General features: G+C 40.6%; 1 protein-coding gene across 2 annotated transcripts; it reads right to left on the bottom strand.

The window, feature by feature from the left end:
- Positions 1–500: 500 nt before the first annotated feature.
- PTGR1 (prostaglandin reductase 1) lies at positions 501–25,580 on the bottom strand. 2 transcript variants are annotated; one of them, XM_081067326.1, is made up of 10 exons: positions 25,304–25,580; positions 23,828–23,943; positions 22,094–22,139; positions 20,401–20,457; positions 15,235–15,402; positions 11,790–11,907; positions 9,054–9,209; positions 6,668–6,776; positions 3,331–3,449; positions 501–1,941 (listed from the first exon to the last, which is right to left on the bottom strand). In XM_081067326.1, exons 2-10 carry the CDS (start codon positions 23,931–23,933, stop codon positions 1,831–1,833), a joined length of 990 nt encoding a protein of 329 aa, XP_080923452.1. In that variant the 5' UTR covers positions 23,934–23,943; positions 25,304–25,580; the 3' UTR covers positions 501–1,830. The 2 variants fall into 2 exon arrangements, with proteins under 2 accessions (XP_080923452.1, XP_080923453.1); XM_081067327.1 differs by lacking the exon at positions 25,304–25,580 and adding an exon at positions 25,056–25,168.
- Between the last annotated feature and the right edge of the window lie 1,965 nt (positions 25,581–27,545).

The following is a 27,545-nucleotide window of genomic DNA, read 5'->3' on the forward strand; positions in this document are numbered from 1 at the left end:
TTAATGCTTATGTGAGAGGCTTTCCCACAAAGTTACGAAAATTGTGGTTGTGGATCTCATAGATTTGACTTTATTTTACTTCTTTCCACCCAAGCCAGGAGTTCCTAGTAATTTAGTAGCAAACAACTTCTTGTCTTGTGGCCTACATTTTATACTGGACATGTTTTTGTTCTTTTCTAAAATTAACTTTAGTTTTTGTTCTTTTCTAAAATTAGTTTTTGTTCTTTTCTAAAATTAATTTTTAAATTAATGTAAATGTAAATAATGTAATGTAATGTAAATAATGTAAAATGTAACTTTTCTAAAATTAGTTTTTGTTCTTTTCTAATTTTCTAATTATTAATAATTTTCTAAAATTAGTTTTTGTTCTTAAATTAATGTAAATGTAAATAATGTAATGTAAATAATGTAAAATGTAACTTTTCTAAAATTAGTTTTTATTCTTTTCTAAAATTAACTTTAGTGAGGTGTAATTTACATATATGATGCACACTTTCTTTAAAAAAGATTTTATTGGGGAATATTGGGGAACAGTGTGTTTCTCCAGGGCAGCTCACCTCCAAGTCCAGTCGCTGTTTTCAATCTTTAGTTGCAGGGGGGTGCAACCCACCATCCCATGCGGGAATTGAACTGGCAACCTTGTTGTTGAGAGCTCGCGCTCTAACCAACAGAGCCGTCTGACCGCCCCATGATGCACACATTTAAGTGAAAGATTTTATGAGTTTTGACAAATGTCTACCCTTATGAAATACCTACTTCCCAAAGAACATTGAATTCACTCCCCAAAAATTCTCTCTTGCCCCTTTGCAGTCATTCCCAATCCTCTATTTCCCTGCTCCATCACAGATCTAACATAAATAAAACTGTAAAATTTAGAAATAATTTATGGGAGAAAAATTTCATGACATTGAGCTAGGCAAAGATTTCTTAGGTGAAAAACTGAGGTATGAAATGATCACAGCACAGGACGAAAGGATTGGCTTTCTCAAATCTAAAGGCATGGCTGTAAGAAGACTTTCTAATGTAGGAGCTGGAAGAGCCATGGCACAAATACATGCCCTTCTAACATTCATCCATTCATTGATTCAGACACTATTCTAGGTGCTGGGGATATATCAGAAAGCAAAATGCATGAATGTTGCTCCCTTTATGGAGGTTACAGTCTCGTGGGAGGGAGGTGAATTATAGTATATATTATGTTAAAAGATGATAATTGCTATAGATAAAAGTAAGATATGGAAAGTCAAGAATGAAGGGGGATTGCAATTTAAAATAGGGTCATTTTAAAAGTTGCCTCATTCAGAAGGCAATTTTTTAGCAAAGATGTGAAGGAGGTGAGAGAATTAAGCAGTGACGGGTGGAGAAGTGAGGGGAGGGATTGGGCAGAGTGAGCAAAGTAAGTCAACACTAAAAAATGAAAGTAGGATGTAATAGGGGTCAGATCATGTGTAGCCTTATTGGTTTTATGCTAACTGAAAAGGAGAGTTTTACAGAGTTTTGAGCATAAGATAAGTTTTAAGTTTATAAACTTCAAATAAGGTAATAAACTTTTGAACTCCAAAGCCATTATTTTCTACCATAACCCAGAAAGAGCCGTAGTAGGCAGTGAGGTGATTGGCTGTTCATTATGAAATTTTTATTCTATTGCTAATTACATACTACTTAAATGTACTTTATTAGGTAGATCAGACTCATTACAATCACTATTTTTAAGATAATGGAGGAAGTATACATTTTTACTAAATGGTAAAATTTAGTAATTTTACCATTAAATTAACTTGAAATTAAGTAATCATTGAAATGATTTCTAGATTCCATGTGTCACTTTTTTCATGCTTTCACGATGGTTTTCCCCAAATTATCTCCTTTCAGCATTCCCATAAATGCAGCTGGCATGTTGTCAAATCCTTTAATGACGTATTCATTGTACTGGATTTTACCCTGTATCAAAACACATATAATAGATTGATATCATATTATATGGTTAAACGTAGAGAATGAGTACTAATATTAAATGTTAATAATATGGGAAATTAGGGTATAGGATGTGGAGTATATGCGAACACTACTATCTGTGTGATTTTCTGTAAATCTATAACTACTCTAAAATAAAAAGTGTATTTTTAAAAAGGGGAGGGGTAAGAAAAAAATTAGTAGATAAGAGAGAAATTAGGCCAACTCACTACTTACTTAAAACTATAATTAGGTTCACTTTGTTAGAGGGAGGCATTAAGGACAGCCGCACAGTGCTTTCTTGTTGTCAGCTGTGATCATGGAAGGGCTAGATTCAATTTCACCAACAGGGACAAAGAGGTTACACGTTGGGAACTTAAAAATAATTCAGCTCTTCCCAGTTTCCTGGAAAGAGCCCAGCGTGGCACTCTAAGTGTTAGACTGGGACAAACGCCAACCTCCAGTGGTTGCCAGAGGAGCAGTCTATTTCTTTGAATTGGGAAATGATCATAAAGCCAGGAATTAAGAAGTGTGATACTTCTCCCATAACGCACCTTGGTTATTCTGATTTCTGTTGACTAAAACTCTGCATGGTTCTGGTGGGGAAATGATTCATAAGAATGAAATAGCTTGATTTACGCTTTAAAAGACCATTCTGGCTGCTGTGTTGGGAATTGCCTGTAGGGGCACAAAAGGTGGGAGACCAGGTAGAGTCTACTACAACATCTGGGCTAGAAAAGATGGTGGCCTGGGCCAGGGTGGTAGCAATGGAGGTGGGAGGAGTCGTTAGACTCTGTGTATTCTGACGGTGGAACCACTAGAATTCCCCAACAGATTAGATATGGGTAGGAAAGAAAGAAAGGAATCAAAGATGATTATAAGGTTTTTGGACTGAGCAACTAGAAGGGTAGCACTGCCATAACCAAGACGGAGAGGTTTGTATATGGAGCAGGTTTGGCAGGAAAGATCAAAACATTTAATTTTCGACATGTTAAGTTGAAGACGTGCATCACACACCCAAGTGCAGCTGTTGAGCAATCTAGGGCTCAGAGGAGAGATTCAGGCAGGAGACACACAATTAGGAGCTGTCAGCATACGGATATTTAAATCCATGAGCCTGGATGACCTAACTAAGGGATAGATAGAGAAGAAAAGAGGCCCAACGACCAGTGCAAAAGCCTGATGTGCACGTTTAAGAAAGAATGGAAAGAGAGGAACTGCAGAAAGTGAGTGTAGACAACGCTTCCAGGTCTTCTCTTATGAAATGGGGGGCAGTGAGATGCACCTGTATTTGCAGTGGGAATGAAGTCTACAGCAGCAAAAGGGAAGGGGAGCTAGTGCACAATTGGAGGGAGCACTGGCTCTGGAGCCCCTTACCTCAGAGACCCATTTCAGCAAGTCTTTCAGAGCCTTCTGGCGGACATCTCCTTGCCAGCGGTTGACGATGAACCCTTCCATGCGGATTTGCTGGTAGATGATAATCTCTGGGGATGGGCCTGTGAAGAGGAGGGCACATTTGGGCAACAGGGTCCAGGGAGGTGGTCGTGGTGAAAAAAAACACTACGACTCACATCACTGTTCTAGTGCTTCCCCTTCTGTTCCCTCCACTCTTTTCTGATCCAAAGGGCTGCCCGCAAATCAACATTCACCCTGTAATGGCCCCAAAAGATGTCCATATCCTAATTACCGGAACCTGTGAAGATGTTAACATTACATGGCAAAAGGGATTTTTGCAGATATGACTCACTTCAGAACCTTGAGATGAGGAGATTAGTGTGTATTATACCAGTGGACCCAATATAACCACAAGGGTTCTTGTAAGGCAAGAGGGAGGCAGAAAAGTCAGGGGGAAACGTGTGATAATGAAAGCAGAGATCAGAGAGATTTGATGATCTTATGTGCTGGCTTTGAAGATGGAGGAAGGGGCCATGAGCCAAGAAATGCGGCCTCTAGAAGCTGGAAAAGGCAAGGCAACAAATGTTCTTCTTGAGCCTTCAGAGGGAGCGCAGCCCTGCTGACTCATTTTAGGCTTCTGACCTCCACAACTATAAGATAATCAGTTTGTGTTGTTTTAAGCCACCAAGTTCGTGGTCATTTGCTACAGCAGCAATAGGACACTCACTTGCACAGGCCAGCCAGCCAGGCAGTGTTCATCCCTCCTGTGCCAGAATCAAGGCCCACCGCAAACTTCCCAAATAGTTCAACAGAAAGAGGTCCTGAAGATGCCGTATGGAAACATTTCTGCAGTACTCGAGAATGAAGACGTGCACAGTCCCAATACTTAGCATGTTCTTCTTTATTCCATGGCATAAATCTATCTCGTCCTGTTCTCAGAGGAGATGCAGAACAGCTAGTGTCCACCCTGGCCTAAGAGCCAACAAGAGTGCAGAGATCAAGAGGCTTGACGACTCCCACACCTGCCCCGTCCTCGCCATTTCAGGGTACCAAGAGTTAGCCTGAACAGCGGGCCTCTCATACTTAGTGTATCTGCATCATGTGGAGGGCTTGTGAAGAGAGATTGCTGGGCCCCTTCCCCCGATTTCTGTTGTGGAGGTGGCCCCAAGAATTTGTATTTCTAGCAGGTTCCCAGAATATGGTGATGCTGCGAGTCCTGGGCTCACACTTTGAGAACCACAGGCCTAGAAAAAGCACAAGGCTACCCTGCAGCCTGGAAGGTAGTACTTTTCTGTGTGAAAGAGAAAGGGTTGTATTCATTGCCTGGTTTATTTTCTCAAGGATCTTAAGTGACTAGAAACTGAGAGAAGGACACCTGAACGTTGCCTTCCAAGTTCCAGGAAGTCAGGTCCAGTCAGGGCCAGAAGAGTCAAGGACTCTTGAGTGGCAGAATCTGGTTTTGTTTTTTTTTAGCATTTTTGATAACTGGAATCCCTCTCACTACTTGGAAGAAGTCAGAAAAATAGGGCTTTTTCCTGAACTAAAAGAAACTGATGCAAAATGAGTGAGATATGAGGGTGACATAAAAGGGTGACACATCCAAATGCTAGATTGGTCTTGCAGAAAAGGTGCTTCTTCAGAAGACCCACACCAATCATATTCTTTTTGGGTTAAGGACTGGAATCCTCATTTACTCATCTTGGAAGAGGATGAAATACTATTTCTGAGCTTGTCCACCCTGATGGGAATGTGGGTTTCTTTATTGATAACAACAACAACAAAAATGTGGCATTCAAGTTGGGGTGAATAATTACTAGCCTCTCAGCTATCCTGACAAGGAAGTATGTTAGAATTTCTGGGGATCAAAGAAGGGTAGAATCCTATCTGATTAACATGGAATGGACAAGGCCAGCCGACATCTCAGAGACCTATCTGAGCAGCTGAACTTCCAAAGAGTAATTACTAAAAAGACTAGATCAAGTTACGGGATCCAAAATATTTGGCTATACCTAATTGAACTGTGGTCAAGAAAATGCATCCTGGAGCTTTGCTCAATTGGCAAGCAAAAGATTTCCCATGATTCTAGTGTAGCATCAATTAGAAAAACACAGGTGAAAAAAGGTCCCTACCAATAAGACTGCCAAGTGAACCTAGAATTTCCTTTGAGAAGGTAGTGTCTTTTGTTTTTCACAGCCCAAGAGGAAATCTACAGGTTGTCTTTCCTTAGCCCCTCCCACTCTTGCCCACCTGTCTCAGTGCGGTTGTTTGTTGTTAACTAACAGGGCTAAAAGTTTTTGTTTCCATGAGTCAAACCCACCATAAAATGAACAACCAATTTATTTAGTTGCCTAGATCCTGGTGATAATCTGGAAGATTCCTGTTTGTTGTTCTTTCTCCTTTTATTAGACCACAGATACATCTGGAATCTCACTAACAGTATAGAATTGTTGTAGCAGAAAAAGACTCCATATGAGTTATTCAGAAGACCCATCTTTGTTTTGAGTCTGTCATTAGTTGGATTTAAAGAGTCTCTGGTCCTCTCCACCATTCATCTCCCCATCAGTAAAATATGAGGCCCGTATAACATCTCTCAGAGATGGGGATCTAATGAATGTCGTTCTCTAGTTGATATTGCTTTCAGACCTTTGTGAGTATAGATGTGGGACAGGGCAGTCTCAGCAGAAGAAAGTGGAGAAGTTGGGGATGAAGGGCATGGGAAGGCACAGAAACAAAATAAGGACAATCAAGGAATGGAGGGGAAATGCATCCTCCTTTCCCTTTTAATAGAAATTGTCAGTTTGATGACTCATGCCAGGGTGTCCTGCTGCATTAGGAAGCACTGTCCACAATTGACTAAAGGAAATGGCAGCCTGTTTTTCCCTCCACCTACCTCAAGTCCCTCTCTACCCATCCCTATACCTCCAGCAATATCTTGACTATTCTGAAGAACCCTAATATTTTACCAGCTAGACCAAGCAAGGTATTCTGTTTCTAAATCAAATCATGGGTGTCTTTTTACAGCTTTGCAGGAAACAATAGATCAAAAACTAAAACTTTCAATAACTCTGTTTCTTCCATATTTTCAGATCCTGTTGTTTCTAACAAAATCTAATATAAGCTGACTTAACACAAATATATAAAATTATTTATTTTTATTTTAATAAATACTTTTCATCAAGGGTATCAGGAAATAGTTTAGATATTTTGATAGTCACTAAAATATTTTTAGTATTTTGATACTGTATCTGTGCATTTTTTCTCCTTGTATATTAAAAGTATAGTCTTTCTACATCTGTGACCACGTGCATGAGTTGATTACCTGGGGGCAGTGGGCGAGTTCTGTTATATGTAGAGATGGCCCCACATATAGCAACTCTTCCAAATTTCTTCATCTGGGTGATAACAGTGTTTGAAAATTCTCCACCTACCTAAACAGGACAAAAACAAACAAACAAACCCGAAGTAATGTAAACACTAGAAGATTCATTAAGTCACAATCATTTCATATCATTTGTTTTAGCAGCAACAAACTGATTGAATTAGTACAATAATGAAGAAAATTGCAGTTGGAAAAAACACATTAGAACCTGAGCATTTCCATTTACTGTAGGAACATAACTTATAAATTTTACTTTATTATATTGTGAGGTTCTCTGATCCGTTCAATAATCTCATTGCCCTACCTAAAAGTATGGGAATGTACTCAAATGGCACGTAAAGAACAAAGTTGGAGGACTCACGTTTTCCGATTTCAAAACTTACTACAAAGTTATATTAATCAAGACAGTGTGAGAACAGAAATATAGACCAATAGAACTAAATTGAGAGTCCAAAAATAAAACTTTTATATTGTGGAATTGAATTTTAACAAGAGTGCCAAAACAATTCAATAGGAGAAAAAAAAAATAGCCTTTTCAACAAATGGTGTAGAGCAATTGGATATAGATATCCATGGAAGAGAATGAAATTGGACTCCTTCCTTACACCATATACAAAAACTAACTTAAAAATGCATCATAGACCTAAATGTAAGACCTAAAACTCTTAAAAGAAAACAAAGGAGTAAATCTTCATGACCTTGGGTAAGGTAGAGCATTAGGACATGATACCAAAAGCCCAAGTGACCAGAGAAAAATTAAGTTGGACTTCATCAAAATTGAAAACTTTTGTGCTTTAAAGGACATCATCAAGAAAGTGAGACACCTTACAGAATAGGAGAAAATATTTGCAAACCATATACAATCAGTCCTCATTATTAGTGGGTTCCATATTTGTGACGTGGACTATTACCCCCAAATCAATACTCACAGAGCTTTCTTTCCCTGGTCATTTGCAGACACGTGCAGAGCAGTGAAAGAGATGCAAAGTTCCCAGCTAAGGTCAAATAGGGCCCCAGCTCTGCCTTCTTTTTTAAGCTCTCACGTGGAGATGACCAGAGGGTGAAGACAGTAGGGGGCAATGCAGTGTAGTTCAAAAAGCTCTGGCTCTGCGGCCATTGGATAGGGTATGAATCCCAACTCTGGAAGGGTTAGTAAGTGGGGCAGCCTCAGGCAAGTTACTTAACTCTTCTCTGAATCTCATATTCTCTTATAAAATAAAGAAAATGGAAGCTATAGGGAAAGTTGTTTTTGGAATTTAAGATTGTAATCTATGTGAGATATGTGCTTATATGTACATATTAAGACTTTTGCTAGGAGCAATGAATGGTTCAGTGTTTATGGTGATTTTATAGAATGTAACTACAAGGAATAGCAAGAACTGACTGTATCTGATAAGGGCTTGTATCCAGAATGTATAAAGAAGCCTTACAACTGAATAAATAACCCAGTTGAAAAGTGGGCAAAGGATTTGAACAGACATTTCTCCAAAGAAGATATTCAAATGGCCAATAAGCACATGAAAAGATGCTCAATATCATTAGCCATTAAGGAAATGCAAATCAAAACCACAGTGAAATCATCACTTCAAACCCACTAGGATAGCCATAATCACAATGAAAGATCGTAAGTTTTGGTGAGGATGTGGAAATATTGGAAACCTCATATATTGCTGGAGAGAATGTAAAATAGTGCAGCCATTTTGCACAATAGTTTGGCAGTTCCTCAAAATGATCACATAGAGTTACCATGTGATCCAGGAATTGAACTTGAAGGTGTATACCCAAGAGAAATGGAAACATATCCACACAAAAACTTGTACATGAATATTCATAACAGCATTATACATAGTATCCAAAAAGTGCAAATAACTCAAATGCCCATCAACTGCTGAATGGATAAATAAATGTGATGTATCAATACAATGGTATATTATTCGGCCATAAGAAGGAATGAAGTTCTGATACATGCTACAACATGTACGCTATACGATAGATGAATCTTGAAAACAGGCTGAGTGTAAGAAACCTGTTACAAAAGACCGCTTTTGGGGGACAGTGGATAGAGACTGCTAATGAGTACAACATTTCATTTTGGGGTGATGAAAATGTTCTAAAACTGATTGTGGTGATGGTTGTACAGTTCTGTGAATATACCAAAAACCAATGAATTATACACTTTAAATAGGTGAATTATATCTCAAAAAAGCTTTTTTTTAAAAAAGGCACATGTACTTCTTTATATATTTTAGATGGAAACTCTAGAAGTATATTTGCTTGTATAGTACTTTTGTTAGTAAATCAAATATTAAATCTAATTGGTACTTACATTGTCAAAATAACAATCATAACCATCAGGAGAAGCTTTTTTCAAAGTTTCTTCCAAAGACTCTATTGTCTTGTAGTTAAAGGCAAAATCAAATCCAAGCTTTTTAAGGTAGGCAACCTTTTCGTCAGACCCTGCTGCTCCGACAACTTTGCAGCCCTAAATGGGGAGAAAAAAGGAAGCCATGTACAAACCACAAGTAAGAACTAACTCCACCCTCCTAGTCTAGTATGGTCAGGTTTCCCAAGAACACCCTCCTAGGTACTGAGCCACATACATGAGGATACCATGATGAGCTGAAAGGTCCCAGAAGTGAAATTCATCCCTGAGCCAGCCTACAACCCAACCATAACTTCAGCTTGCCTCTGATGGCCAAACCGATCCTTTCTAGGTTTATGTGGTTTACAGGTCACCTCAACCTGCTGGTTTGCCAACATTCATTTGACTCTCGTTTCTTTATTTTGGGGCTTCTCTTCCCTTGCAATGATTTGCATGCTATTGCTTGGTGCAGTGGTTCTTTAGACTATTATTTTTGGTTCAGCTCTGGGACTCCTACACAGCCCGCCTGGTAACTGCCCCTTTGTTTTTTGATATGGCCCAAAGCATTGGACTAGACGCTGCTTAATCAGACAGGAAGTGGAGAGCACTTTGAAAAGCACTTGCAGGATGAGACTAGAGATTATATTGGTACATAGAAAGTAGCTCTTCAGAAAGCTCTCTTATAATTTGAATGTATCGTGAGGACCAGAATATGAGCCACTGTGCACTTTCAATTGGGGAAAGACCTTTGGGGTCATATATGTATCTGTACAAACAGTGACTGACATACTTTTTTCATTCCTCATGATTCAAGAAAAAACTATTTTGCAAAAGCTTCATCCTTTGTCCTTTTTCCTTCTAATTTTATAATCTCTCACAGGATGATCTCATTTACTCATGCTCTCACTGCCTGCTTCATAGAGGTGATTTCCTTGGTGATGAACTCCAGTACATACATGCCTTTCTCCTGAGTGAGTTCCAAATCAGTATTTCCAATAACCTAGAAGAGTCTTCACTTGAATAGCCTGTAGGTACTTCATAATCAATGTGTCTAAAGTGGACTGTATTTTTTTCCTTGTTTGTTACTCGTTGCTCCTCTTTTAGTCTCCATTGTAGTGGAGATAACCACTTAGTTATCCAAATCTGAAACGTGGGTCATAGGATATGCTTTTCTTTCCCTTATTACCCACATCCAATCACCAGCTTTTATTCATTTTTTTTAACCAAATATCCTTAAAAGCTGGCTCTGACTTCCAATTGCCACTGTCAGTGCATCACAATTTTTGTCTGAATTAGTCTAAGAGTCTCCTGATTGGACTTCTTGTATCTGGTACATTGTCCCTATGAACTATTCTCCTACTAAGGCCAAAGTGATTTCTCTAAGAATGCAAAACTAACCATATTCCTTTAAGGATTAAGCGCGTGCACACACACACACAAAAAATAGTAAAGAAAAAAGGATTAAGCACACATTTCTTAGCATGGCAGTTTCCAGCGGAATTTCTGAAACAACAGGTTTAAGGGTAAACCCTATCAAACTTTTGAAATAAAAATCCCTTATAGTTTTAGTAAAACATTTAAAATTTGAATGTTGGAAATACTACTAATTCATTTTGTAACTCTAGTTAGTATAATCCAAAGCTAAACACTCGTAAGTTCAGAACAAAAATCTTTAAACCAAACTCATCTATGAATATAGATACAAACATTCTATTTGCAATGTTATCAAATCAAATCCAAAGGCATAAATCCATAATATACCAGAGGTAAATGGAGCATATTCCAGAAATGCTCGAATGGTTCAACATTGAAAAATTGATATAATTTATTAACTGCAAAGTTAACCTAATAAATGCTGAATTGGCATTTAATAAAAGTCAACATCTATTCCTATTTATTCATTTAAATAAATTTTTTTTGCAGCCTCTGTGGTAGCCTCATCTCCTACTGGCATTCCACGCTCCCATCTGTGCTGGAGATCAGCCCAGATTCTTGGCTGTTGTTGTAGCCCTGTACTCATCTGTATTCTACCTAACTCTTTCCCTAAGAACTAGGTCCTGATTCATGCATCCTAGCTTCTGGCAAAGGATCAGCCAAGACAGATGACTTTGGAACATTCCCACTATGTGACACATACTGACTGTGTCTGAGATACCTGCTGCCTTATATCCCCACCATCAGATCAGATCTCTTGAGCACATCCACCTGCCCAAATCAGAATCAACGTATCCATGCCCTGGGTATCTCCCAGGAGTTAGTTCCCCGGCCATGGCCCCACTGCTCTGGGCTGACTGCCATAGCCTTTGTAATGGGGCCATATGGGCAATGACTTTTGGTTGGCTGATCTCACATCCCTCCTTCTATTGTTGGGGGCAGTCATGAAGAGAGGAGATTAAGCTGTAACAAGAAATGTTCAATAAAAATTATGATAGTATTTACTGCTTACAAACTGACTATTCTAGGTAGAGGCCATTCATGACTTGATGCCTGCAATGTTGTCAAATAATATTCAGGTCATCTCTGCTACACCATTTTCCACATTCCCCCCATTTCTCAATCATTCCCAGTCTCCAACTTCTAAACAGGATCCATTAGACTAAACTCCCCGAGATGAGGGAAGGTCTGCTGTGTTCACCGCTGTATTCCCAGTGCATACTATGGGTTTTGAGTAAATGTTTGGTACTGGAGGAAGACACTTACCTTGAGCTTAGCTATCTGCCCCACAACAGAGCCCACTGCTCCTGCTGCTGCATTAACCAGCACTGTTTCTCCACTCTTTGCAGCACAGATGTCAAGTAGGCCAAAGTAGGCTGTTAGGCTGAGGAAAGAAAATTAAGGATATGTGGATAGATTTGTTGCTTTTCTCTTTAACTCATTCAGATATACCCCAGAGACCTCAGCAGCCCACTGCCATGCGTCTAGGTAGAAGAAAACAACAGGAAATGAATATTACCAGCCACTAATGGTCCACCTCCTCCTTACCTGTCCTCCAAATAGGAATAAAGATGATGAATACTAGGGAGGGAATGTAGAGTTGGCTAGAAGGGGGCTGCATCCTGTCCATCACCAGGTCAAGTTTCAGGGGTGAAGGAAAGTAGGTCTCCTTTAAACTTTGGGGATCTAACAATTGAGAGAAAGCTTGTGCCTCATTCCCACATAAGTTTCAGGGAGATGGTGTGTGTCATGGGGAAAGCCTACATGTCATCATGGTACCAGCTATCACAGAGCAGATATAATGGTAGGAGGTATCTAGGCATGAGAGAGTGAGAGAGAACCACCTCGAGTTTTCCATGGCTCCAAAGGGGTATGGAAGAACTTCTAAAATTGCCCCATCTCACCCCAGGTGGGATGTCAAAGTTAGCTTGTAGGGATAGAACTATTAGGCCTGCAAAGATGCAGCTCAGACCATACTGATGGGGACTGATTGGGTGAAGAAACCATCGCATCTCAGCGGATTGCCAGCTTAGAAAGGGACGTGGCTGAGGACACAATGGAAAAAGTTACACTTTGAGCAGGAGCGCAGCCTAAGACTAAGACAGATCAACATCAAGAAGTTGTTGTCCCTGCTCTATTGATACTGAATTTGCATTATTAGCCCTTGGAGCTTTGTAGCAACTCTAGGGAGAAGATAAAGGAAAATCTGAGTTTGAAACCTGAAATGATGTGAGAAATCACTGAGTTTAACTGAGGTTTTATTTTACTACACCAGCCAAAATGAGCACTTGAAATAGAAATAAAATACAGTAGTAAACAAATTTTAAGTTATATTTTTGCACCCCTGAGTCTGAGCCAATGAAATCCATATCCATTATAGTGATTGTTAAGCCGCTTGCAAAATTTCAAATTCATGTAAAGCTATTTCTATATAAAACAAACTACATGTTGGCATAACTTAAACTTACTTAGCCTCTGACTACATTTGGGGGGTCCATGAGAGTTGAGCATTGAAAGGAAAGTAGTGAAAGGAATAGGCAACACTTTTTCTAAGGACCCAAATATCAAATAATCCCTTAACCCAGTGTTTTTCAAAAGATGGCTGGAGTACCATCTGCCTCGGAATCACCTGGAATGTATATTAAAAATTTAGATTCCCAGGCCCCACCCCACACCCAATGATTCAGAAATGCTAGCATGTGGAAATCTGAATTTTAATAAGACTCCAGGTAATTCGTGTGAATACTAGCAACTGAGAACCACCCCCTTAATAAATGCTGATACAAGAGCGTGCTGGGCAAGTTAGCCTCATGTCAGAAGAGAAGCAGAGGGTACATTTTCTGGTTGTGTCATTCCACCCATGACAACCAGAATTCTCCTTCTCCCAACCTACCTTCTAGGTATTTCCAGAGTCAGCTTTCAATTAGACATAGCGACCTAAGATACATAAGGCCTTTCCCAAACATCACCTCTTTTAAACAATAAGATGAAGATAAGATGGAAAAGCCAATAACAAAGAAATTCTAGAGGGAAATTAAAGGCATACTTTGGACTAAGCAGCGCTTAACAGAATCAACAGGCTGGAGAGCAAAACACATGAATTCTTCCAGCTCAACAGAGAAAAGAGAGAGGTCCTATTTAAGGAAATGATGCTGTACTTTGGGCGAATGTTAAATCTGTGGAGCATGGATAACTGAAAGACACCCCGAGGTCTCCAAGTTTTATTTCTTGTATAGTCCATAGCAGAAGTCCCAGCATTCTTGAAGGGTTGACTTACACCCTTGGCAAGTGCTCATAATGGCAGGAATTCTCAAAGAATGGGGGATGTGTCACTGGAGGAAGCCAGAAACAGGCATGGCATAACTCCTCTCCCTCAATCATTGAGAACAACTGGGATAAAGTTGACTGAAGTAAAAGTACACTCCTTAGGGGTTTGGAACAGGTGAATAAGGGATATGTGCAAGTGAATAAATTATCTTCTGTTTTAGGAGTCAAGATCTAATAGTTTGCAAATTACTTCCCCCCAGCTAAGTCACAGGAGACTTGTTCTGAGGTTTCCTTTGCCTCTGTGCTCCGACACCTGGCTTGGATGGGTGTGATAACAAGGTGGGAGGAAGAGCTCGCACTAGTAGAGGTACAGGGCAGGCAGGAAAGATGGGAAGTGCTGAAATTCTGTTTAGTGCCCACTCATTTCATGCAATAAGGTTATTAAGCATCCTTTAATTTCACAATGGTGTCTCTTGGATGTAGCAATTCCGAGGGGTTCAAATTCTGAGTGGAATATAAACTTGGGGTGTATGGGATAGGTTTTTGTTACAGGCTGATTGTTTGAGGATATATATTTCCATTTCATTCTTTAGAAATCCTTCGATGTGTGAAAAAGAAAGGGGGAGGGAGGATGGGAAAAGAAGGAAGGAAGGAGGGAAGGAAAGAAGGAAGGAAGGAAGGAAGGAAAAGATCACACAACTTAATGAAAGAATGGAAATAAATGAATTCCAGGCTAGGAAAGTGTTGGGGCCTCCAAAAGGAATCCAATTTACCTTGTTTCTCCAGGGCATAAAAGGGAACTTGAGGTCCAAAGTGTAGCTGGGACCTGGAGAGTAGATACAGGATGAACTGACTAGGAGTCTTCCTGAGGGATAGGAAGAACTTCCTGAGGCCAAGAGGCACTTGAGGATTTGAAATCTGTGCCAATCTGAGTGATTCACTGGACAACCATACTTTTGATTTATCTCAGTTATTTAAACTTTAGGTTCCCTTACCTCTCAGGAAACTCAGATGTGTATACGGAAAGGTGAAGAAGGATACAGATACAGAAAAGCCAACATAGATTGAAATCTCTTTCCCTTTTTAAATTCTGAAATGGAGGCAGAGATGAGTGATGAGTGAAACTAAGACCCTCCCAGAGACAGGAGGAGGTGGTGCCTTTGTGTCACCATTTGCCAGCTGCTTCAGAGGGATAACACCCCATGTTGCTTCTCATGCCGCTTTCTCTTTATACCTTAGGATCTCTGACCTGATTATCCCTCTTTCTTTCATTCCCAAGGTTAACTCTAGCCCATTCTTCTTCCCTTCTTCCCACCATCTTCTCTAATCAGCCCCTATAAGAAGAGCCTATAATGTCTTCTTATTGACCAACTTCTGGACAAATCATTTTGGAAATCCAGAGTGTCAGGCATTCAAACAAATGAAATACACCCACAAAACTCACCCTGTCATCCCAACAATTCCCAGCATCAGAGACAGTGGTAATGTGTCTGGCCACTCTGCAGGCATCTTTTCTAGTTCTTTTCCATCAGAAATGGAGTGTGTTGTCCAGCCCGAAGATGCCAATACAATAGTTCCTATTGGGAAGGCTGAGTTTTTACTTTCCACAACTCTGAAAGATAAAGCACATGAAGATATGTGAAACCTCCTCCTTTTCAAGGGAGTCGGGACACTCTGCACTAGATGTACACAAAGAGCACTGGAATTGATATTCTATGACTGAATACCTTACCCACATCTTTCCATCTTAATTCTTAGCCACTGGTCTCTCCTCCTCCTTGAGGAAAAATATGGGCCATCAGAGAGGAACTCTTTCAACTGGTCCAGCATCAGTCTCTGTTCTAACCCACTTTTCTTCTCTCTAAGAGGTGTCCATCCTCTGTCTCAAAGTGTCCTGAACACCAGCCTCTTCTGTTCTTCAGGGGTCACCCTCCATCTCTTAGCCCCTCCTCTCTCCTGAATCTTTAACATTTTTCTCTCTACTGTCCCTTCCCCTCACCATATATGTATGGTCCCCTCCACTATTTTATAATCCCATCTTCTCCCTACCTCCTCCATCTCTCTCCTTCCTTTTACAGCTGAACTTCTTCGCTTTCCATTTACTTGGTAACCCAGTGCAACCTACCTTCTACCCCCAGTACGCCACTAAAGTCACAACACTCCCTGGTTGCAAAATCCAGTGGACACTCTTCATTCATTATCTGAATGTACCTTTTTACTGTATTCCACACTCTGGGTCACCCAAACTCTTCCTCATCAGTTTCCAGGGTACCGATTTCTCCACACTTTTTACCTCTCCCTCTAAACTGCTTCTTATCAGTCTCATTTGCTGATTCCCTTTCTTCCATCTTTTCCTACTCTTACCATTCTTTACTGTCTCCCCCCCATCATAAAATATAACATACATTTATTACAGAAAACTTGAAACATGTAAAATAAAAATATCAGTTCCAATACCACAATACAAAGATAACTGATAATATTTTGATGTATTTTATGGCAACCTTAATGACATATTTTTATTTTTTATTATTTTTTGGAATGGAAGAAATAAAACTATCTTTATTCACAGACCACATGATTATCTATATAGAAAATTCTTCAGAATCTACAAAAAAAAGCCTCTAGTGATTAAATTTAGCAAGATTGTAGCATGCAAGACTAATATACAAAAATGACTTGTATTTCTAAATACTGTCAATAAACAATCAGAAATTCTCATTTAAAAAGCAGTACCTACAATAGTGTCAAACAGGGATAATTTGATTCCCCCTCACCCAAAATGTGCAAACCTGTGTGTTGAAAACTATAAAACATTGCTGACTGAAATTAAAGAAGACCTAAATAAGTAGTGTATATACTATGCTAATGGATCAGAAAAGTCAATACTATTAAGATGTCAGTTATCCTATACATTGGCAGTACCCTCAAACATTAAATATACACCTACCATATAACTCAGCCATTCCACTCCTAGTCCAGAGAAATGAAAGCATATGTCCACACAGAAACCTGCACATGAATGTTCTTAACAGCTTTCTTTGTAATGGCCCCAAACTGGAAGCAACCCAAATCCACCAAAAGGTAAATAGCTAAACAAGGGAGTACCATGAAATACTAGTCTGCAATAAAAACAATGAGCTACTGATACTTGCTATCACATGAATCAATCTCAAAATGGATATGCTGAGTGGAAAAGACAGGAGACAGAAACAGGCATATACTGTATGATTCTACTTATATAAAATTCTAGAAATTGTAACCTAATCTGTATGACAGAAAGCAAATTAGTGGTTGCCAGGAGATGGGAGTGCATATGGGGAGGCGTGGGAAGGATGGTTTACAAAGGGACAGGGGAACGCTTTTGGGGTTGGTGAATATGTTATCTTCAATGTGATGGTGATTTCACAGGTGTATTATTTATACCAATTTACGTCAATCATACCTTCCATAACTTACAATTATGTAAAGGGTTTTATACGAAGGAGGAGGGAGACAGAGATGACACTGAGTTATAAGAGTCAGTAAATTAAGAATGATACTTGTGGTGGTATAAACAAAAAAAGAAACATTCTAGGCAGAGAGGCAGCATAGACGAAGCTAGGAAGAGCATCGTGTATTTGAAGAACCAGAATGAGACCAGCTGGAGTTCAAGTTTAGTGAGCAAGATGTAGAGTGACAGAGTTTGATGCTGTTGAGACATACAAGGGCCACATCATGATGGATAAATACTGAACGACATAGGTAGTAAGGATATTGCGTGTTAGCTAAAGACAGTAAAACCCATTGAAGTGTAAGCGTAGGAGGGACATTATCCAACTTTACATTTTTAAAGGATTCCCTCTGGCTCCAGTATGAAAAATGGATTGGAAGGGGGAAAGCTTGGATGTAGCCTAATGACATATTTTTAAATATACACATATATGTACATAATTGAAGTCATTTTATGTTTTGTAACCTAATTTTTCTCTCTCAAGATTATACTAGTCTATATCACTTGTACTTCTTCTCATGTTAGTAAGAATCCTTTAAAACTATTATGAATTTAATTATTTCCCCATTGTGAGACATTTAGACTATTTCCAGTATTTTTCCTAATATAAATTACACTTCAATGAATATTTATAAATATGACTTTATTATTTCCTTAGGCAATATTTCTATTAATGGAGTTACTAGGTCAAAGAGTCATTAAAACATTTGTGGGCCAGCCTGGTGTCTCAGGTGGTTGGAGCACCATGCTCCTAATGCCAAGTTCACCAGCTTGATTCCCATATGGGCCAGTGAGGGGCACCCTCTACAGCTAAGATTGTGAACAACAGCGCTGCCTGGAGCTGGGCTGCCATGGGCTGCTGTGAGGTGCCGTGTGCAGCCGGTGGCCAGCGTGTGTGGCCGACAGCTGGCAAGAGCTGCCATGAGCATCAGCAGCCGAGAGCTGTGTCCTACACAACTACACTGAGAAACAACAGCTTGAACTGGAGTGTGGGGGGGAGGCAGAAGAAAGGGGGAAAAAAATTTGTAATTGCTGCTGTATTGCCAAATTCCTTTCTAGAAGATTATGCCAACTTTTGCTTCCACCCTCAATGTATGGCAGTATGTTAACATTTCCATCACTGGGTATTATCTAAACAAACAAACAAACAAACAACTTCACCAATTCAGCAAACACAAATACATATTAATTTCTATGATTATTAGCAAGAAATGTGTAAGACCTACATGAAGAAAACTGTTAATAGTCCATAAGACAAAAATGGATAAATGAAAAGATATACTTTGTGCTTGGAGATATTGTAAAGATACCAGTTCTCTTTAAATGAATCTATAGTCATTGAAATCCCAATAAAAATCCAGATAAGATTTCAATAAATGGTAAACTTGACAGTCATTTGGATATAAACACTTCAGCCCTTATTCCAAAATAAAAATTCAATGACTCAAAGATTTAAATGTGAAAAATTAAAGTATAAAATGCTAGAAGAAAATACAAATAAACATTTTAGCCATTTTGGAGGGGAGAATGCCTTTCTCATCATGCAGTGAAACCAAGAAGCCATAATTACAAATATCAATACTGTTACAACAAAAACATTTTAAACTATAATTGAACACAGGAGAAAGATAAAGACCCAAACAAACATTTGCAAAAGTAATATTCCTAACATATGAGAAGCTTTTACAAATCAATATAAAAGATGAAAAGACCTAAAGGAAATGGGCAAAGGACATAAACAGATAATTCCCAGAAGAAATTGATCATTAATTTACAAAAAGAACATCACTAACAATGAAAGAAACGCAAATTAAACTAAGCGTGAAGTATCAACATAGTCATCTCTGATTGCCAAGGCTGATGATAAGCAATGGGCATAGAGGTATGTGGGACACAGGTTCTTTAATACACTAGTTGTGGGAGTGGACACCCATGCAACCATTTGGAAGAGCAATTTATCATCATCTCTTCAAATTAAAAACATGCATCTCCTTTGACCTAGAATTTATACTTCTGGAAACTTAATGTAAAGCAGTACTCATCCAAGTGGGCAAAGAAAACCCAGACACACACACACACACACATAAATGCATACATATTCCTTGCAGAACTATTTGTAGTAAAAAAATTGGAAACAGTCATCAGTACTAGATTAGTTAAAAGGCAGATAACAATGAATGAAATAATTTACAGCCATTAAAAGATAGGTAGTATATTTATATACTATCAGCAAAAGATATCCATAACATATTAAGTGAGAAAAAGCAATTTGCTGAAGGGCATTTGATCCAATTTTTTTAAAGTATGAATATTAGTATGTGTACTGAACAATTTTTGAAATAATACATTAACAATAGTCATCTCTAAGGCTCAGAAGATGCGGAAACTTTCAGTTTCCAAGATACAATTTTTTTTATTTGAATTTTTACAATAATCATGAACTGGATGAATATAATTTTTTTCTCCCTTGTTCTGCCCTCCCCCCCAACCCTACTCTGGTTCAAGTCATTGTTTCTCAGTCTAGTTGTGTAGGACAGAGCTCCGTGGCCCATGCTGGTATTATGAGCCTTGTACTCCCCATGGCTGAGGCAGTGGGTCAGCTGCTCACAGCAGCTCACGGCAGCTCACGGCAGCTCACGGCAGCTCTCGCCGGCTGCCGGCCACTCACACTGGCAGCACATGGTAGCCTGTGGCAGACACAGCAGCCCATTGGCCAACCCCTGGCTGCTCACGGTAGCCCAGCTCCAGGGAGTGCTATTGTTCACAATCGTAGCTGTAGAGGGTGCAGCTCACTGGACCAGGTGGGAATTGAACCTGTGACCTCGGCATTAGGAGCACGGACGCTCCAACCACCTGAGCCACTGGGCTGGCCCAAATATAATTTTTTTACTAATTAAAAGTAAGGATAGCAAAGTGAAGTTGAAATGATGACAATTTCACAGCCTTTCCTCCCTCCCAATTAGGTGAGGAAAGGCAGATTTCCCAAGTTGCTTCCAACATCGATGAGGGAAACACACAGGCTGCAGAAATTGTAGGAGCAATGGACAGAGATAGGACCTGACAAAAGGTAAAGGGGAGAACTACTTTCCAAACCCTGGGACAAATTGAAATAAGTACCTGGCCACTTGCTGTCCCATCATCGTATCACCCTCCTTCAAACGTTTGGCCACCACTCTGGAAAAAAAAAAATCATGCTTAATACATAAGTGTATCTGGAGAAAACGGTCTTGGGTTTCAAGCCAAATGGAAAACCGCTAGGGAAGTGGGTGCAGAAATGAAACTCAGACTCATGAGGGCAGTACAACTGGGTGAAATGTAGGACAGTTAGAGGTAGTTCTGCTCTGTGACCCCAAAGAAGCATTCTGATATTTTTCTAAGAAATGAACACGAGAAATTTACCACAATGCTCCATTGTGGATGAGTTCTACCAACGACTTTCAAAACATAATCCAGGTACCACTGGGTGCTTGTTACCTCAAACACTAACTGTGATGTTGTAATTTATAAGAAGAAATATATATTTGGTCTATGTCCTCGTCTTTTTTTTGGGGGGGGCACAAACCTCCTAAAACTCTTGGAATTTCCTAAGTGGTGGAGCATTGAAGGTGTCTTTTGTTATGTTAAGAAGGTGACTTGGAAAGAATGTCTACCTAAGGATCATGGCTGGTTCCCAGGAGAACCAACCTTGTGAGTAGAGGATTGGAACTTTTAGTCCCATCCACACCCTTGACATCCCAGAAAGGGAGAGGAGCTAGAGGTTAAGTCAATTGCCAATGGCCAATGTTTTGATCAGACATGCTTATGTAATGAAGCCTCCATGAAAATCCAAAAGTACAGTGTTCAGAGAACTGTGTTGGTGAACACATGGAGATACGGGGAGTGGTGCCCCTGGAGAAGGCATGGAAGCTCCGAGCCCTTTCCTCAGATCTTGCCCTGTGCATCTCTTCCATCTGGCTGTCCTTAAGTTATATTCTTTTACAACAAACCAGTGACTTAGTGAGTAAACTTTTTTTCTGAATTCTGAGTTGCTCTGGCTAATTAATTGAACACAAGGAGGGGGTTGTTAGAACCTCTCCCTCTATAGCTGGTTGGTCAGAAGCACAGGAAACAACCTGGATTTGCAATTGGTGCCTGAAGGGGGGTGGACAGTCTTTAGGACTGAGCCTTTAGTTTGTGGGATCTCACATCATCTCCAGGTAGATAGGTCAGAATTGAGTTGAATTGTAGGACACTCAGCTGGTGTCTTAGCTTTGAATCTCTAACAACCCGCTATGAAAACAATTATTTTAAGAAATGATAACTATATTATTTACCTAAGCAAAAAATTACTGAGGAGTTAGTGGCCCATGAAGGCTTTTATTCTCTCTCCTTCCAGAGTTGTTTACTGAGTACACGTTTGAATCAGCTGAAGATTACCTAAATTAAAAGTATACAGGTAAATAGAAGGCAAGAAAATCTAATTTTAGCCTTAGCATTTTCCTCTACTTAAATTATTTGCCAATAGTGAAATGGACAAATTGGAGTTTGGCTTCTTTTTTCTTTTAATTTTTCTGGAATCAATTCTGGAGAGCAATCAGAGGCAAACTGTGGACATTAAGAGAGGAAATGATTGTAAAATAAAGGGGCCAGAGTAATCCCTCAGCAAGCTTCAGACCTTTGCCAGCAAGGGATGAGCGTCCACAAATTCCATCACTCATTGTACTGGGAGATCAGGGGAAAACGACTATTTTAATCAGATATTTTAAAAGATGACCTGCTTCAAAATAGGGTCTAACATACAACATAAGAATTTTTAGGAGGAAAACAGTACCTCATGTAAGGATCCACGGTAAGGAACAAAGCTTCCAGCAGGACCTCTACAAAACAAAGCATTCCGTAGGCAATTAGAAAGTCAAGGCCTGATGTCTTTGTTGACTTTGGCATTCTAAATAAACAGATAATCTTTATACTTCCAGGTTACCCTCTCTTCTGTGCTTTCTACCATGTTTCCCCGAAAATAAGACCTAGCTGGACAACCAGCTCTAATGAGTCTTTTGGAGCAAAAATTAATATAAGACCTGTCTTATATATACTATATGTATATATATGTATATGTGTGTGTATATATATATATATATATATATATATATATATATATATATACTATAAAACCAGGTCTTATAGTAAAATAAACCTTGTCTTATATTAATTTTTGCTCCAAAAGACTCATTTGACTAGGTCTTATTTTTGGGGAAACAGTGCTAAGCAGACAAGAGGCCTCTCACATTTGGGCCAGGCCAGTTGTTGTTCTGCTTTTTCATCATCATCATCATCATCATCATGTTATTTACTCAGGACTCCATGCTTTTCATGGATTATTTCATATGATATTCTCAACAATTATTGTTTCCATTTTATTTAAGCTTCAGTTAAGTAACCTGCCCCAGACCACATTTGTAACCACTATGTTACAGTGCCCACATAGAGTTTCATTACCAGTTCCAGTCTACAGTATTAAAGAATATGCATGTTGCTGGAGTGACCCTTATGCACACATTCTCTGGAATTTTGAAGCTGAGTCCTGGCTATCCCAGTTTAGATAGGACTGATAACTTTGCCATGCCACTTGACTGCATGCCCTCTTCGCAAAGCTTACCTACCTGTAAACACCCCTTTATAGACACTCCTTATAGTCTGCTCTACAAAGCTAATCTCCAAACATGTCACGAAGTGTGTTTCTGTTTCTCTCCCTTAGATTTCTTAAGGTTTTCCTTGCTGCTTCCCTTCCCCCAAGTAGATGGGAGGCTCCTCAGGGAAGGATCAGGGTTTTCCCCTTCTTGTCTGTTCACAGGGATAGTCTGAGCTCTGCGCACAGCTGTTAGGGTAGTGCTACCCCACTGTCATCATAGAGCTCATCAGGACAGAGAGGAAATCCTCCCCAGGGTCTGGTCAAAGTCATAAAGAATAATGCACCCAAGAATGAGTTTCAATTACCAACATGACATTAAGGCTTCACATAGAGAACTTTGAAAACGTCTCTGTGGCAGATTACGAAATGGCCACAGATACCTCCCATCTCTGAGTGTGGGCCTCTTGGCCACTCCTCCCATCAAGAAGTCTATTTCCCTCTTCTTGATCTGGGCTTGGCTCTGTGACTTGCTTTGACACGTTTACTGGCAAATATGATACAAGTAGAGGTTTGAAAAGTACTTGCACAATGGAGCTTGCCAATTCCTGCTGCTCTAGGTCCAGCAGACCACTGTGAAAATAAAGGGCTCAAACTAGCCTGCTAGAAAGACCACCCAGAAGAGAACTGAGGCACACACCTCAGCAGAAAGTCTGCTAACCACCAGACATGTCAGTGAGGCCCATTCTAGATTAACCATTTAGCCCAGATGAAATCTACAGAAGAACCAACTTAACCCAGTCCAAATTGCCAACCCACAGAATTGTGTACTAACAAATGATTGTTGTTCGAAGTCACTAAATTTGGGGGTAGTTTGTTATGCAACAAAGGTGAACTGATACAGTCTCTAGCAACTCAAATTTTATGAGTATGACTTACCTCCATTTTTTAAGGGTGGGAGTTCAACTGTCTTCAACTCAAAGTTACTATCTGTAGGGTTGCCTTCAAAGTGCTTCTTCAGGGTCCAGCTCTTAGCATGAACCATCCTGAAGCTCCTAGAACATAGTAAACGTAGTCAACTGCCGTGAAGTGACTGGATTGTTATGGCTCCCTATCCATTGCACTAAGGCCAGACAGTAGGGTCTATTCATAATCTACTTCTCTTCATTATCATTTAGCATCCATCACATTTATTTAGTGTTTACTATATTTCTGTTTCTGTGCTAAGTACTTTATATGCATCACCTCACTTTATCCTCATAACTTCCCTATAAGATAGGCATTATTATCATTGCCAGTGTACAGGAGAAAATTGAGGCTTCCTCAGAAATCTTCAAGACCATGGAAAATGTAAACCAACACAGAAATTCTTCCCAGCCATCGCTAGGGTTTCTCTACGGCACTGAACATGCAAATACTCCGTCTCTCACCGCACATGAAGCGAATCCTAAGAAGTAGCGTCAAACACAAAGAATCAACCCGGAATCCCTGCACAGCTTTCAGATGGATAGAACAACGCGTTCTAAAAAGTGTCTCAAAAACACCTGAACACCACCAGGTGGCGCTGCTGCTCCGCCCCATTTTCAGGACGAGTTTTCTTTGGCATCAAAGGGCAACTGCAGGTTTTGTGTTTAAACTTGTCTCCACACAAAACCCTAAGAAGATGATTCAACTACTCTGAATACTTCTGCATCGCGTGGGCACCGCGCCGTCCCCATGAGGGAATCGGCTGCTGCCCGCAGCCGCTGGCGATTTCACTCTGTCCCCGACCAAAGCTGTGCCCTCAGGAGAGAGGACACTTGTGGGCTGCAGGGGGACCCTTCCGCAAGTGGAGAGGTCGGGCGGTAGGATCCGCAGCCCTGCTGTTCCTTCTTGTTTCTTTCCCCCAAAACACAGCCGCTGTGAATTCTGAACAGGCCATATGTCCAGGAGCCCCTGGGAACAGCCTGGCCTCAGAGGCAGGAGTGGTTCAGGGACAGTCCCACGGACTGGAAAAAGGGGACAGATGCAGTGCTCAGTCCAGACACCTACGTCTCAGGCTCCCACCTCCTCGCCCCGCGCACGCCCGTGCCCATTAACGGAATTCCGACCCCCGTCTTCCTTTCCCTCTGTCCCTCGTTTGCAGTCCCTCAAGTTCCTTGGCCAGTCCCTTTCCCGGAGCAGGCACCTATGGGGTGCAGCCGAAATGCATCCAGGCCATGCCCTTCCCTTCCAGCACCCGTCTCCGACCTCTCCAAGAACCTGCAGGGATCGGAGGCATCAGGTCATCTGCTTTCAGTTTCCTCCCAGTGCAAGACCCAGAGGCTATTCAGCATAAGTAGAGGGAGAACAACGCGTAAACGCTCCGCAGAGGCGCGCGTAGGAACTCAGCAGGGGGAAAAAAAAAGTGGGACTGGGGTGAGGATGCGTACTTACTGGAGTCCGCGGGTTCCACTTCTTAGAGAAGGGGTTTGGGATTACGCACTGGAGCACCCAGGATTTATGGACGGTCCCAGAGAGGGTGAGGCTTCCCCAGGGCGGAGCTGCTCCAGGAAGTGTGGGAGTCCAGGCCCAGAGAGGTTCACAGGAGCGTGAACCACGGAATGTGTGTGTGTGCGTGCGTGTGTGTGTGTGTGTGTGTGTGTGCAAGGGGTGCTTCCAATAGTAAAGGCGCCCTATCAGAGCCCTGCCCGGATGTTACTGTACCTGCACCAGTATCCTAACTTGGGAACCGGGCAGAATGGTACAGCGTTGGGGGGGAGGGGGTGTCCGGCGGGGGCACTCCGCCTGCAGGCAGGGAGGTGCAAAGGCAGGGTCTCCCAGGGGCCACAGCCTGGGGCCTAGTCCAGTGCTGGCTCTGGTGCCTCGCTGCCGTTAGCCCCCGCAGCTTGTTGGCACCCACACCTCCTCGCAGGTGCCTGCGCACTGGCCCCCTGCCCACTGGACCTCAGTTTGCCTGATGAACACCTGTTTACTTTTCAGGAGCCAATTCAAGGGTCACCTCCTCTATGAGTCTTTCATAGACTCACCCACATAGTGAGACAGGTTAGTTTGTATGTTGCTATGTAGACAGGGAGGTCCCCGGTGGAATAAACAAAAGACAGACATGTTCTGAGACTTCACGTTTTGAAATCACTCCTTCGCTCCAGGACAAAATGCAACAGTGCCTTGATAAAATTCCTTTCAGCCTGACAAATGGAACAGATCTGAGAGATAGGAATGGGTTATTTTGCTAATCCCTTTAGGATGGGCTAACACAATAAATCTGGTAGACGAATTCCATTAAAAGGGGCCAGCTCCCCTTCCCCAAGCAGGCATCCCTTTAGGATGGCCTAACACAATAAATCTGGTAGACGAATTCCATTAAAAGGGGCCAGCTCCCCTTCCCCAAGAGCTTCTGCCTCAGTCACAGGGCACCCCCATTGGGGACCCCTCCGTCTCAGGAGCTCTGATCCTTTGCTTTTAATAAACTATCCTCTTTTTAAAACTCTTTGCCTCACCTGGGTCTGCTTTTCCATTCTTTGGTCTCAGGAGATATGATCCTGGCACTCACTCACTCAAAATTCCCCTACATGTTTGGGGAGTCTCAGAGAAATATTCCTACAACATTCCTGCCTGGAATGTGGAGGTGCTGCCTGGTGGTGCAACAAATATTATATGACCATGGAGAAGAAAGCCACTGACTACAGATGGCAGTAGAAAATGAGAAAAGTCTGTGGGGTGAGCATTTCCAAAGCTCACTTGGTACATGTGTAGTAGATTTAAGGGAAACATCTGCAATTAATCATAACAATCCAGGGAAGCACATATTATTATTACCTTCCTCAAAGCCTCAGGAAACCGAAATTCTAAGAGGTGAAAACAAAACAAAACAAAACAAAAAAAAAAACAAAAAAAAAACGTAGACATGATCACATAGCTACTTAGAAGCAGGGTTGAGATTTGAATCTAAATTAACATGCTCTAGAGCCCTGTACTTTTTCACTGTTCAATTTTACCTACCAATACAGGTGAGATGGATTCCTCTTATAGAGAAGAACAAATTTAAGAAAGGTCATATTTATGGGATATCTATAAACTACATATCAGTCATGTTATTTCTGACACACAAATATGCTGAATGTCTTGGAATGTTCCTTTCTCATCCTGGCTTCCCCTCTGAGTCTGTCCTCCCACCCTCCTATCCACTTTGCTAGTGTCTGATGTAGTTCTATGGCAGGACATTTTTCTACCTCATGATGGCTGGAGCTGAGACTGGAACAGAGAAAATACAAGATGAACCTGAAACATCTTTTAGTATGTAAGAAAGTTTATAAAGTATGATGGGGAACAAAAAAGGATAGGGGAATGTCAAAAGGACATAGGCAAGCCATCTTAAAGGAGTTTCTGTTGACCAAATCTAAGACAATTTGAACACCAAAATGAGTAATAAAATTAATATATTAGCATCCATACATTAACAATTAGTATGTTAATGGAGTCAACAAATTTTATCTCCCATAAAATAAGTTACCATGAGTTCATAAGTGTAGAGAGAAGGAAAAGATCTTCCTTAATTAGAATGTCAACTAATAAATGTAGACGGAATGATTGAATTAGAATGTTACCATTTTGCAACCATCAGATTAATAATTGATTCAGGCAAAAATCATGGAAGCTGAAGTAAGTAGGTGAAAGT

This window comes from Rhinolophus hipposideros (genome assembly GCF_964194185.1).
Source record: "Rhinolophus hipposideros genome assembly, chromosome: 11".
NCBI lineage: Eukaryota > Metazoa > Chordata > Mammalia > Chiroptera > Rhinolophidae > Rhinolophus > Rhinolophus hipposideros.

Bases quoted from the DNA above. Each gene is read 5' to 3' on its own strand.
- PTGR1 (XM_081067326.1), bottom strand. From the start codon at position 23,933: ATGGTTCATGCTAAGAGCTGGACCCTGAAGAAGCACTTTGAAGGCAAC. The intron at 15,403-20,400 runs GTACTTATTTCA...TTTATCTTTCAG, and splicing joins ATGGGACAGCAAGTGGCCAG to AGTTGTGGAAAGTAAAAACT. The intron at 11,908-15,234 runs GTGAGTTTTGTG...TTCTTTCCTCAG, and splicing joins GGAATTGTTGGGATGACAGG to CCTAACAGCCTACTTTGGCC.